Genomic DNA, 13,333 nt, shown 5'->3' with positions numbered 1-13,333 from the left:
AGCAGCGACAACAAGAACACCGGCGAGATATGTACAAGGAAAGAAAGAGCCGCCTTGTCCAGAGTCCGGCGCGTGTGCGATGGCTATACAGATGAGCGAACGTCGAGTGGAGTCACACACATTGAGGCGTGCGAAGTAAAGGAAGGCTATGACGGCAGCACACGGTAAGCTTAGCTCCTTCCGCCGGGGGCTGCCGCGTTGCTCCCACGGGATGCCTGAATCCTCAGGCTCCCTGGCCGTCTGCTATGCTAGTGGCTTCTACCGCCTTCGATGAGATGGCCGGCACGTGACCCGCCGAGCTTTTCTCGGGGGCGCTAAGGATCTTTTAGGGAAAGAACCGCCCGGCGGAAATTTTGGCTTCATCAATTTCTTCTCCCTTTCTCTTCTCTCCATCCATCCATCCCAAGCCAACTCTTTCTTCTCCCCTTTCATACATCTCTCTTCGCCATCTGCTGGTGCTTTCTTGTCGTGCATCTCAGATAAACCAGAGCTTCTTGTATTTTTTACGTTTAATTTAATCTTTCTTTTTGTACTTCTAGCACAATGCTCTCTTCCCGTCTCTCCCGCGCGGTAAGTTGGCATCTCCGTCGCCTCAACAAGTGGCCTGTCTTGCTGGTGAAGAGGAAGCATAACTAACTTTGCACCGATGTAGCTCCCGCGCACTCCTTATATTGCCCGCGCTTCTGCCATCAGAACTCCCGGTGCCTCGTTCCGGAGATGGAACTCGACAGAAGGTGAAGAGAAGGTCAAGGGCCAAGTCATCGGTATTGACTTGGGTATGTGCTCACACTTTCATCGCAGCATATGGCACAAACTAACTAGCATCTGCAGGTACAACCAACTCTGCTGTCGCTGTGATGGAGGGAAAGACCCCAAAGATCATTGAGAACTCAGAAGGTGTGAAAAAAAATTTTTTTTCCTTGCCTGGCATGCGCATTGCCGCTTGACACGGGATGGCCATGGCTTCAGAAGCAAATTTCCGGATGCAAAGCTAACAGTTTGGATAAAAAGGTGCTCGCACAACTCCCTCTGTTGTTGCCTTCGCGCAGGATGGCGAACGGTTAGTCGGTATCGCCGCTAAGCGTCAAGCTGTTGTGAACCCCGAGAACACCCTATTTGCCACAAAGCGTCTCATCGGACGTAAGTTCACCGATGGTGAAGTGCAGCGCGATATTAAGGAGGTTCCTTACAAAATTGTTCAACACACCAACGGCGATGCCTGGGTTGAAGCTCGTGGTCAGAAGTACTCTCCTTCTCAGATTGGTGGTTTCGTCCTCCAGAAGATGAAGGAGACCGCCGAAGCTTACCTTAGCAAGCCTATCAAGAACGGTGTCGTCACTGTTCCTGCCTACTTCAACGACTCTCAGCGCCAGGCCACCAAGGATGCTGGTCAGATTGCTGGCCTGAACGTTCTGCGTGTTGTCAACGAGCCCACTGCTGCTGCCCTTGCCTACGGATTGGAGAAGGAGAGTGACCGCGTCATTGCTGTCTACGATCTCGGTGGTGGTACTTTCGATATCTCTGTTCTTGAAATCCAGAAGGGTGTGTTCGAGGTCAAGTCTACCAACGGTGACACCCACTTGGGTGGTGAGGACTTTGATATCTCTCTTGTCCGTCACATTGTTCAACAGTTCAAGAAGGAGTCTGGCCTCGACCTCTCCGGTGACCGCATGGCCATTCAGCGTATCCGTGAGGCTGCCGAGAAGGCCAAGATTGAGTTGTCTTCTTCCCTCCAGACTGAAATCAACCTTCCTTTCATCACTGCCGATGCCTCTGGTGCTAAGCATATCAACTTGAAGATGACTCGTTCTCAGCTTGAGGGTCTTGTTGATCCTTTGATCAACCGCACATACGAGCCTGTGAAGAAGGCCTTGAAGGATGCCAACTTGCAGGCCAAGGATATCAACGATGTCATTCTTGTTGGTGGTATGACCCGTATGCCCAAGGTCTCAGAGTCTGTCAAGAGCGTCTTCGGTCGTGACCCTGCCAAGTCGGTCAACCCCGATGAGGCCGTCGCTATCGGTGCTGCCATCCAGGGTGCCGTCCTTGCTGGTGAAGTCACTGACGTTCTCCTGCTCGATGTCACACCTCTCTCCCTTGGTATCGAGACCCTTGGCGGTGTCTTCACTCGCTTGATCAACCGCAACACCACCATCCCCACCAAGAAGTCCCAGACCTTCTCCACTGCTGCTGACTTCCAGACTGCCGTCGAAATTAAGGTCTACCAGGGTGAGCGTGAGCTCGTGCGCGACAACAAGCTGCTCGGAAACTTCCAACTTGTTGGCATTCCTCCTGCTCACCGTGGTGTTCCTCAAGTCGAGGTTACTTTCGATATCGATGCTGACTCGATTGTCCACGTCCACGCCAAGGACAAGTCTACCAACAAGGACCAGTCCATCACCATTGCCTCTGGCTCCGGTCTCAGCGATGCTGAGATCCAGAACATGGTTGAGGATGCTGAGAAGTATGGTGCTCAGGACAAGGAGCGCAAGGCTGCGATTGAAGCTGCCAACCGCGCCGACTCTGTCCTAAACGACACTGAGAAGGCTCTCAAGGAGTTCGAGGACCGCCTTGACAAGGCCGAGGCTGACCAGATCCGCGAGAAGATCACCACTCTCCGTGAATTTGTTGCCAAGACCCAGTCTGGCGAAGAGACGGCCACTGCTGAGGACCTCAAGCAGAAGACTGACGAACTCCAGACTGCTAGCTTGACCCTGTTCGACAAGATGCACAAGGCCCGTCAGGAGGAATCCAACCAACAGCAATCCTCCGAGTCTGGTGAGCAGGGTGAGAAGAAGCAGTAAGAAGCTGAATACTTTTTTCATTTCATCCCTCTTGTGTGACTAATTAGATTCCTCCCCACATTTTTTTCTTTGCTGCTTGTTTTCAGCTCTCCTTATCTCGCTGATTTCAGATCTTCGCATAAAAGCTGTACAGATATTTGATGGCTGTCATGGTTTTGGTTTTGGTTCATTATCCCAACGTTCTTCATTGGGGATAATATTGTGCTTTGTACTATTGGTGCGACGGTGTTTTGTCTTTTTCTTTCCCCATCATACCGATTCTTCTGACCTATGTCTTTATACTTATTTTATTTATTTTTTTTTTTTTACTTGAATTTCCACCGGTTGTCATTTTTCTGATTCCCCAGGAACTGCAAAAGAATGCGTGGCGGGACGGAGGAAAAAACTATGTCTGCTTTACAAAAGTGTATCTACCTAATGACCCAATACGGCGACAATCCGCAGCGACTAGCGGATGTTGGAGCATATGATTATAGAAATCGACATCTCCTCTCTAATTTCGACTATTTCCAATCATTCAATCATTCAAAGTATATTGACTGCCCGATTCATTGGTATCTGACCGCAAAAAAAAAAAGTACCGTTAGGAGGAAAGTAGTACGCACATCTGACAAGTGAGGCGAAACTACAGGCTGGCAAATAAAACGCAGCCAATGGCAACAGAGTATCGACTATAGAGTGGTGCCAATTAATCCAAGGAGAGAGCCCAGATGGCAAAATATGACTCGTAGCAAACAGATCCACCACAAGGAGAAAAAGAACAACATGAGATTCTTTCCAGCATGGCCGGTCGATAACCAATCACGCATCCAGCAGGCAATACATGTATCCAAAACTCAAAAAACGCTCTGCCTGTTTTGGGCGTGCTGCATTGCCAATAGTGCCGTGTATATATCCAATCAAGTTTACGGGCTCAAGCTCATAACGCAATCCGACAGTTTGGGTAGGTGGAGAGGCACTAGTGTGGTTGTTAGTGTGAGTCAGACATTGGCTGTTTCGGTCGTTGGTTGGTTTGGCTAATTAATTAATTTACGGCCGTGGCTGTCCACTGGACTGTTGTTATTTGATCTCTTTCGAGGAAGCACTCATCGTGAAGTACAAATAGCACGCGCTGATTGGCCCGCGACAGCCAATGGGAGAATATGGCTGCAGCCCCTGGCACCCGCGGCGGCAGCCAATGGGCGTGCAGAGAGATCTAGAGCCCATGTTTACTATTTTCGTCGTTTAATTTGCAATTTGCAATTTGCAATTTTTTACCTTTTTTCCCTTGTTTCCCCTTGTGCCGATTCCCTTGTCGCTCGACTCGTGTCTGATTCCTGTTTCTCTCTGAGTCTATCGTCGAAAGACCAAAATAGCTCTTCTGACGCCAATTCTAGACCCGGCTGCTGCTTAGCCACCAGTGCACACCACTCCGGTCAAATTGAAACTAGGCAGGAAAATTTGCTTAGTTTATTGCCTGCAGCAGCCAGTCAGCTCGCGATGCGGGCGTCTCCTCGCATGTCGAGCCAATAATTAGAATGCGTGGATGCGAGATCAGTCTGCACTGCAGGATACCAATATCAATGTGTCTATGTATATCCATCCATCCATCCATGCTTTTGTGATGGTTAAATTATGCACCGCCGATGTTTATGCCAGCAGGCCTGCGATTAGTTAATTACAGTGTTTATTATTTTCAAGAAAATCACCGCTCCACTTTTTAGCATTTTCTCACATTGAATTTGCGTTTGGTTGCTGGCCTCTGCGTTTTTTCTGCTTCACCTTTTTTTTCTTTCCCTTTCTCCCTCAGTCTTTCTTGCTTGCTCATTTTTCTTTCTGTCTGTCTTTCTTTTTGGCAAGCCTGCAGTGCTGATTGGTCTGTTCGACCAGGACTAAATAAGTATTCGTTCTGATCCATCCTAATCCCGGTCCCTCGATCCATCGGTTTTTGCTTATTCTACCTTACCCACACATCATCCCTCGAACCCTGGATGCTCCTTTCCTGCTTTCCTTCCTTCTTTCACAGGGACTCGCGACTCCTTGAATTCCGTCCTGTGCCTAGCTAGCTATTTCAACCGGACCACGTCCGGGGACAGGAAGGACAAAAACAATCAATCATTGCAGCTTCTCTCGTCATCGTTGAGAAACGAACGATCCCTTCTGACTGCTCGTACGGGTTGAAAAAGGTATATCTAATCTTTCTATGACTTCAACCTCCTGTCACTTTGACCTGATCTGGCCAGACTGACACCCTCCCCAGACCACACCATGACTGCTGCTTCTCCGGCAGCTCCGCCGCCTGTCGCAGACCCCGGCATCAACAGCCATGCTCCTGGCCACAATATGAATCTGCCTCGCTTTCATCCCATAGCCATCAATCCCAATGGGTCGGGCTCTACCTCGGTGCCTCCATCATTCCATCGCCCCTATGGAGCTCCCATCTTGGACTATCCAACCTCTCACCACGCCCCGACTGGTCCCCTGCCTCCGCCTCTTCCTCCGGCCCCCGCACCACACCAACTTCAGTATCAACAGCAACAGCAGCAGCAGCAGCAGCAGCAGCAACAGCAACAGCAGCAACAACAACAACATCATCAACATCAGTCCTCAGGCTCATTGCCGCCTTCGCAACAACATACCCCCCAATCAGGACCCCCGTCTCGTCCCCCATCTCACCCCCCTCTTCTTCCTGTGCCTGTCACATCCCAGCTAGATCAGATTGAAGTCCGGCTGCGGCAAATCGAGCAAGAAGAGGCCAGCCGTGCAGCAGCTCGTGCGCATATGCTTGCCATGAGAAGACGGGAGGATGAGGAATTCCGAATGGTTACGGAGCGGGCAGAGGCCGAAGAAGAGGTAAGTCTCTCTTTTTTCCGTTTCTTTCCTTTTTGTCTACTTATCTAATGAGCGGTTGTGCTGTAGGATCTACGACGGCGGAGAAAAAGACTTAAGAGGGAATCAATGGGCTTGATAGATGGCCAAATCGAGTCTCCGCCGGCACCAGCAGCCAGACGTCTGTCAGAAACCAGTGCTGCCACCACGCTGGCATTTTTCAAGCAGCAGAGTCCGCCTGAGCCACGACCACCAGAGCTGAGAGCTCCGCCTCCTCCGCCACCCTCACACCACCATCACCACCACCAACCACCACCACCACCACCGACTATTATGCAGCAGCCTACTCCCTTAGTCACTGCTCCCTCGATGATGACCAATGGCCAGACCTCGGGCACATTCCGCAAGAAGCAAAAATACACGATCAAAAACGCAGAGGCCTGGGGTGAAAGACACGGCAGGCCAGCGACATATGATGCCGCAGGCCGTGCCCTGTGGAAGCGGCCATCTGATGGGCAACTTGTCTATCTCGATTGCCCGGCACCAGACTGCGGCAAGTCGGACTTTGTCACGCTGCACGGCTTCATGTGCCATCTGACCAAAAAGCACAAGGATCGCAGCATGGGCAGTCAGTCGCGTGCCCTTGATCTGTGCGGTAGTGTTTTTAACCCTAATGCACCGCGGCCGCAACGTCCCAGTCTAAAAGGGGGCTCGACGGTGAACAGTCGAGCGGGATCTGTGCATACCGAGGTTGAAGATGAAGAAGATGCATATTCCTCTGCACCGTCCGATATGCACGACGCTGGCCATAACTCAAATAATAATTTTGACCCAGAAGCAGTTGTCAAGAAGGAAGAAACAGATAGTCCCGTTGTCGCTGCTACTGTTACTGCTACTGCTGCTGCTACGACTACTACGAATGAATCAAACGAATCGACGTCTACAAATAAAGCAAGCATCGCATCAATGATTGACAGCAACGTCCCGTCCGACAACGGATGGACGCCAAAGAAATCCTCAACTCCTGTGGGCGACAGTGCCGTACCATCGACAGACGTCTCGACGCAGGAAGAGGCAGCAGCAGCAGCGGTTTTAGCAGGGCAGTCAACCTTGAACGAAGTTCAAGTTTAATTTTGCGGGCACAGAACTAATTCTTTTTTTTTTGTTGACCCCATCATTTTGGTATTTGATTATTTACTATTCATTGATACTCCAAAGCGATCTCAGATGATCACCACACCGAAAGGATTTTAGATTCCCCCCATGTGTTTAACTAGCATCTTGCATCTTGCATATACAGCTTCTTCAATACGATACTTCTTAAACAAAAAAAAATAAAATAAAATAAAATGCAACGCTAGTATTGCTATCTATCAAGTAACCTCGCCCTTCAATACAAGCGCATGAACCACATAACCACTCCCCTCGCCTAACCCCGTTTGATTCTCTGTTGCAAGAACGCGAGTATCAAGTCTCCAAACGCGGAAAAACCGCATCGACTCCCTCAGCCACGACTCAAACACATCTGGAGACCGCTGCTGTTGCGCGATAATGGCAATCGTCGGGGTTGTCTCTTGTTTTTGATTATCATTATCATAATCATAATCATAATCATCATTTTCATGTTCATGTTCGTCGACTCCTGATCGTCCTGATTCTTCTACCTCTTGGTCGTCTTTGTTTGAGCGAGAGGTGAACAGAGAAGATGAAGAAGCTCTCAATGCACATATATCAGCGCATGTGCGCACCAAGGATGGGATGAGGGCTTCGTTGTAGATGCAGTCGCAGGAAATGAGGAGGTCAAAGCCGTTGGTGGTTGTTGCTGTTCTCGTAGTGGTTCTATTATCATCTTCACCGTGTAAGACGTCGTTACTAGGGATGTCGAGTTCCCAGTCTAACGGGATGAATTTTATATTGTTATTCTTATTATCGTCAGCATTACTGGCCTTGTTCTTGCTAGAGCGGGATGGTTTTTTGCTGCCGCTGCTGCCCTTCTTTTTCCGATTGGATATGGGCGCCGACGAAGAGGCAGCGTTCTCGTCAATGTTCTGCCGGAACAGTTTCCGGACATATTCCTGATCAGTGGCAACATACTTTCCAACCAGGGGAGCGAGCGTCAGGGCTACAAGCCCGGAGATGCCGCAGCCTAGCTCGATGACTGTCGCGGACGAAGGCAGGATGTGGTTTGGCGGCCGCCAGAATGGATTGGAGGTTGACGATATCCATTCGGCGAAGAGGGGGGTTATTTTCCAGAGGACTTTTTGCCACGTACATCAAGCAGTCAATGTGTATGTACTATCGATAGAACGTTGAAAACAAAGAATACGCACCAGCCCCCGTGGTGCCGCCCTCCCTCTTCGACGATAATAGAGTAGGCGACTGGTGGATTGTGTAGTCGCGGCCGTGGATGGTGAGGTCGACGGTGGAGGCGCGCGAGTCGCAGAACCCCAGGTTGTTGGAGGGGATGTCGAGGCTGAACAGGAAGAAGGATTCTGTGATGTATGTATTCCAAGCATTAGCTATGAGGTTGAGCGAGGGCTTGGAAGGTCACATGTTCTCGTCTACACATACATACATGGTCAAAACGTACCTTCCTCGGCATCAAGCACCTCCTCGCCGATAGACGAGAGGAATTCGCGGAGAGCCATAATGGTCTCAGGCTGACTACCTTCTCCAGGTCTCCTCCTCCGCACTGAACTAGTATCATGACTCGTCTTCTCGCCAATTGCCAATGGGAATGCACTGCGTGGTTGGGACGCTAAACCCAACAAACCGCGCTGTGGCTGGAGCTAGTGTGGCGGCAGTAATACAACGTCATTCTCGCGGCCGCGCAAAGGGAAAAAAAAAAAAAACAAAAACAAAGAAAACAGGAAAGACGGGCGGACAACAGACGATTTTTTGTATGTGGCGTGCTGCAGGGCCATCCTCCAGCTCCTCTGCTCTGCTCTGTAAATGGAAAGGTGTAGGTAGGGATTGTATATACGCACAGACTATGTAACTAGGTCGAGGTCGATCAACTAGCCCGTAGTCAAAAGCCACCGGGATTCAGTCCTGACTTGCTTCCCATTCTGTCATCCCTCCTCTCCTCCTTTTCCCTCGCCACTTGCTGGACGCTGTAGCCTGTCAGAGTCGAGTGAATTCTTTTCTCTCTCTCTCTCTCTCTCTGCTCTTGTTGTCTGCCTGCTCACGAACTCCGTGGTACGTGCGTTTGCCTGAAGAAAAAGGCTCTGACGTTATCGAACCTTCTTGCTGACTTTCCTCGGCAAACAAGACCTCCCTTGGAACTCCAGCTCCAACGTCTTCCTCCATTCCACAGATCCAAGACTAAACACAACCCTCTCCTCTCAGCCAGCCATGGCCAACCGAGACACCCCCATCCTGCCTCGAATGGTAAAGCGCGCCCCCTTTACTGTTGAGGCGTCCGGCTACGAACCCGTCGAAGGCGAAACCATTCCTCGCCGGAACCCCTTGGCCAAGGACAAACTCATCACTCGTCCCGCCGAAGACGTTGCGACTGTCTACGACATCCTGCGGAGAGGCGCCAAGGTCTTTGGCAATGCCAAATGCGTCGGCTCCCGTCGCATCCTCAAGACCCACGTCGAGAACAAGAAGGTCAAGAAGGTCATCGATGGCGCCGAGCAGGAAGTCGATAAGGAGTGGACCTATTTCGAGCTCAGTGGGTACTCGTACCTGTCGTTCGTCGAGTTTGAACAGTTTGCCTTGCAGCTCGGTGCTGGGTTGCGCTCGTTGGGTCTTAATAAGGGCAATCGAATCCATATTTATGCCGCTACTAGGTAAGCTTATACGTGAGATGGGCACAGGACTTTGAAGAATGGGCGGCTGATGCTCTACATTTTGCAGTGCAAATTGGCTAGCTATTGGTCATGGTAAGTGACTCTGTACATCTATGCATACAACAAACTTACATAAATAGGCGCCGCCTCCCAGTCAATTACCTTTGTTACCGCCTACGATACCCTTGGAGAGGATGGATTGAGGCATTCACTCAAGCAAACAAAGAGTGATGCCATGTTTTTGGATCCTGGCCTGATCCCCTCTCTTTCCAAGGTCCTTAACGATGCCCCAAACCTCAAACACATCATCTACAACACAACTACCGAAGTGAAGCAAGAGGATTTGGATAAGCTCAAGTCTGAGTTTGGTCATATTAACGTTATAAGCTTGGATGATTTGAAAAATGCTGGAAAGGAGAGCCCTGTCGACCCTGTGCCGCCGCAGCCAGAGGATCTCTGCTCCATCATGTACACTTCGGGATCGACTGGTGCGCCCAAGGGCGTGTCTTTGTCGCATGCGAACGTGGTTGCTGCTGGTAATTTACTTCTTTTGTTTCCTTTGCGGTAATGTTATAACTAACCAAACATGTGCAACAGTTGCTGGTGTCACCGCTATTGTTGGCCCATACATCGGACCCGGCGATTCTCTGTTAACCTACCTCCCGCTTGCTCATATCTTGGAGTTCGTCTTCGAAAACGCCACCATGTTCTGGGGTGGCACTATGGGATACGGCAGTCCTAGAACGCTGTCGGACAGCTCGGTACGAAACTGCAAAGGTGACATTCACGAATTCAAACCTACCATCCTCGTTGGAGTACCCGCCGTATTCGAGACCGTCAAGAAAGGCATCCTAGCTCAATTGAATAAAACTAGCTTCATCGTGAAGAACATGTTCTGGGGCGCATTGTCTGCAAAGCAATTCCTGCTCCAGACTGGCCTGCCAGGCTCTGGCTTGCTTGACGCTGTTGTTTTCAAGAAACTGCGGGAATTGACTGGCGGTCGTCTTCGTATCCTGATGAACGGTGGTGGTCCCATCGCCAAAGATACTTTGAAATTCATTTCGTATGCCATCGCGCCTATGATCAGCGGCTACGGATTGACCGAGACATCGGCCATGGGCGCACTCCAAGACCCATTGGCCTGGAATCCGGACGCGCTCGGAGACATTCCGGCATCGATTGAAATTAAATTAGTCGATTTCCTAGAGGCAGGCTACTCGGTCAAGAACACACCGCCACAGGGCGAGATCTTGATCCGCGGTGCCAGTGTCACGGCGGGCTACTACGAAAACGACGAGGAGACGAAGAATTCCATCACTGAGGACGGGTGGTTCCAGACCGGCGACATTGGCGAGTTTGACAAGTACGGCCACCTGCGCATCATCGATCGCAAGAAGAACCTGATCAAGACTTTGAACGGCGAGTACATTGCGCTGGAGAAGTTAGAGTCTGTCTACCGGGCGCACCCAGTCGTAGCGAATATCTGTATCTATGCTGCAGAAAATCAGGTCAAGCCTATTGCCATTATTGTACCCGTTGAGGCGGAATTGGTGAAGATGGCCAAGTCACACGGTATCAGCGGACAGACTTTAGAAGTGCTAGTGCACAACGAGACGCTCAAGTCGGCTGTTTTGAAGGAATTGCAGAACGCTGGCAAGGCCGGCCATCTCCAAGGCATTGAGATCATTGATGGAGTTGTCCTGTCAGACGAGGAGTGGAATCCACACAATGTATGTTCATCTTGCTTACTCTTCAACAATCATATTATACAGCCATACTGATTTGATTCGAATGATTATAGGGATACACTACAGCGGCGCAAAAACTCCAACGCAAGAAGATTGTCGATCACTTCCGAGCCGACATTGACAAGGCGTATAAAAAATAAGCAACCACCAACCCCCCCGCAAGGAAACGAAAGAGGGAAAAAAAAGGGGGGGGGAATATATTTCCTCCTTATTATATCACAGGCGCAAACATGTCATTGCACAAAAGAAAGTGAAAATATATTCGGAAAAGATCTTTACGTCCGACGTGATGTATGGATCTCATAAGTAAGCCGTATAACGTGACGATGAACGAGTGTGTCGATTTCTTTACTTCTCTTTTTTCATTTCTTCTCTTCTCAAACAATTGTCTTTATTGATTCCCGGGCTTTCCTTTTTTTCGTTTTATTTTATATTTTCTTATTTCATCTTTCTATTGGAAAAGAAGTCAGTCAGTTTTGCTTGTATTGCATGCACTGAATAGCTAGTGATTAATTTGTTGGCAGATTTTTTTTAGCATATGATAGGATATGAATAGGCAATAATCTCACATCTTTCAAACTGATACTAGACATCGTTCCATGCGCTTTCGTTGTATGCGTAATTGTATAAAAAACAATGCCAAGAAATTAGCCTAGTCATGACTAAGCACTCTATTTCCTCGACCATCCTCAAAGTCACGTTTCTGCATATTAACACACCAAATTCCATTCAAGATGTCCTTTTGGAGGTATGCAATCCATGAACAAGCACACAAAAATCTAGCTTTACTGGCTAATCATTTGAATAGTTCATACAAAAATCTTTCCCCCCGAACCCGCCTCCTCTTCGGGCTCGGGCTCATGAGCTGGGCCGCAATCGGAATGTCGACTTCATCGCAGGTAGAGTCTGCGCTGGGCCTGGTGCCGAGCGAGCAGGAGAAGGAGGAGTTGGAGAGGAAGATGGATGTGAGGATTGTTAGTGTTGAGAAGTGATTGATATGCGCTGGGTTTGTTTTGTCAAAGGGGCAAGAAATCTAGGATATATGAAAGGGAGAGGGGAGGAAGGTTCGTGGATATGAATTGGGTCATATATATATATATATATATATATACGCCCGGTATTTGCCTCATGTACAGCATGGTATGGTGTTCGAGACGGCCGTTTGGGAGACATGCATTAAGTGTTCCACTGAATACACCGACACGAGACGACGAGATCCTGCTTGAGACACGTCCGTCTGGGGTACAGAGACTATATGTCAAGACCTACCGCAGGCTATTCTGACAGAGAATTTCCCGAACACGATTTGGCCAATCTATCCAACTAGCGGAAGAGCACAAGACTGGGTACGTCCATTCACGATTGGTTCTTTGCCAAAGCCCGACATAGGTCATCGGCAATACCACTGATGAAGATCGACTTTGGTGCATATGTGAATAGATAGGTTTGTCGTCGACGTGTGGAGAATGTACATATAATAATATCAAATTTGCAGCTCATGAATTTATCAGACTATTAATAACTGCTACTATACGGTTATGCTACGCATATACGATGGCAGCGGCATCAAATAGCGACAGGCTGATCATGTATCAACGTGCAGACAAAACGTCACCAATGATAAGTCTTCATCCGTCAAAAAAGATGACTCAAATCTTTTACAAATCAAAGCTGCAGAGACTGAATTCTAGCCTAAAAGTTAAAGCCTCCTCGGTGTGCGTTCCAAGGCTACTTTACCTAGACACGTCTAGGTATCCAAAGGATATACAAAACGCAGCCAACAAGGACACGACCAATTCAACCCATTCATTCCAAGGTTGCACAGGTATGTCTTACTCAGACGAGGTCGGTCTCTATCTGTATGAAAGTTGTGCAACCACCACAAAAACCTTACCCTGGTCACAGACAGCCACTGACCGGTTCTGGCTGTGTAGGTCTATTCTATTCGTTTCGACCTGCACACAGACTCCCACACACACACTCTCTCTCTCCCCCTCTTTTTCTCCCTCATCCATCCTGTCTGATTTTTTGGCCACAGGCACTCCCAATACCCAGGCTAGAAAAGAAAGAATCCGGTAAATAAGTCAGAAGCAGCATATACCCAACGTTGTCAGAACCTGTATCGTCTTGCATTTGCATTGCATTGCATTGCATTACGCACTGCGTTATGTTCTGATAC

At 49.1% G+C, this 13,333-nt stretch overlaps 5 protein-coding genes across 5 annotated transcripts, besides 3 other annotated features; 4 read left to right on the top strand and 1 right to left on the bottom strand.

The window, feature by feature from the left end:
* Positions 1-543: 543 nt before the first annotated feature.
* On the top strand, positions 544-2,804 carry UA08_02604 (Heat shock protein; the record flags this gene model as incomplete). The annotated part of the gene is made up of 4 exons (XM_020264664.1): positions 544-570; positions 653-776; positions 832-897; positions 1,012-2,804. 4 exons carry the CDS (start codon positions 544-546, stop codon positions 2,802-2,804), a joined length of 2,010 nt encoding a protein of 669 aa, XP_020122149.1.
* Positions 2,805-5,051: 2,247 nt separating this feature from the next.
* UA08_02603 (hypothetical protein) lies at positions 5,052-6,743 on the top strand (the record flags this gene model as incomplete). Its single annotated transcript, XM_020264663.1, has 2 exons — positions 5,052-5,636; positions 5,703-6,743. 2 exons carry the CDS (start codon positions 5,052-5,054, stop codon positions 6,741-6,743), a joined length of 1,626 nt encoding a protein of 541 aa, XP_020122040.1.
* Positions 5,294-5,387: a repeat region (Identified by RepeatMasker using a combination of RepBase library and repeat library created with RepeatScout).
* Positions 6,481-6,529: a repeat region (Identified by RepeatMasker using a combination of RepBase library and repeat library created with RepeatScout).
* A 242-nt stretch (positions 6,744-6,985) lies between the features above and the next one.
* Positions 6,986-8,260, bottom strand: UA08_02602 (hypothetical protein; the record flags this gene model as incomplete). Its single annotated transcript, XM_020264662.1, has 3 exons — positions 6,986-7,869; positions 7,943-8,104; positions 8,203-8,260. The coding sequence occupies 3 exons, from the start codon at positions 8,258-8,260 to the stop codon at positions 6,986-6,988; spliced, it is 1,104 nt and encodes a 367-aa protein (XP_020122039.1).
* Positions 8,261-8,966: 706 nt separating this feature from the next.
* Positions 8,967-11,294, top strand: UA08_02601 (hypothetical protein; the record flags this gene model as incomplete). Its single annotated transcript, XM_020264661.1, has 5 exons — positions 8,967-9,406; positions 9,474-9,499; positions 9,547-9,942; positions 10,004-11,136; positions 11,208-11,294. The coding sequence occupies 5 exons, from the start codon at positions 8,967-8,969 to the stop codon at positions 11,292-11,294; spliced, it is 2,082 nt and encodes a 693-aa protein (XP_020122038.1).
* Positions 11,295-11,888: 594 nt separating this feature from the next.
* UA08_02600 (hypothetical protein) lies at positions 11,889-12,146 on the top strand (the record flags this gene model as incomplete). The annotated part of the gene is made up of 2 exons (XM_020264660.1): positions 11,889-11,902; positions 11,963-12,146. 2 exons carry the CDS (start codon positions 11,889-11,891, stop codon positions 12,144-12,146), a joined length of 198 nt encoding a protein of 65 aa, XP_020122548.1.
* A 1,126-nt stretch (positions 12,147-13,272) lies between these two features.
* Positions 13,273-13,326: a repeat region (Identified by RepeatMasker using a combination of RepBase library and repeat library created with RepeatScout).
* Positions 13,327-13,333: the final 7 nt, after the last annotated feature.

The sequence above is a fragment of the Talaromyces atroroseus genome (assembly GCF_001907595.1).
Source record: "Talaromyces atroroseus strain IBT 11181 chromosome Unknown scaffold_2, whole genome shotgun sequence".
Taxonomy (NCBI): Eukaryota; Fungi; Ascomycota; class Eurotiomycetes; order Eurotiales; family Trichocomaceae; genus Talaromyces; species Talaromyces atroroseus.
The sequence above is the reverse complement of the archived record's forward strand: the minus strand, read 5'-3'. Positions and strand labels throughout refer to the sequence as shown.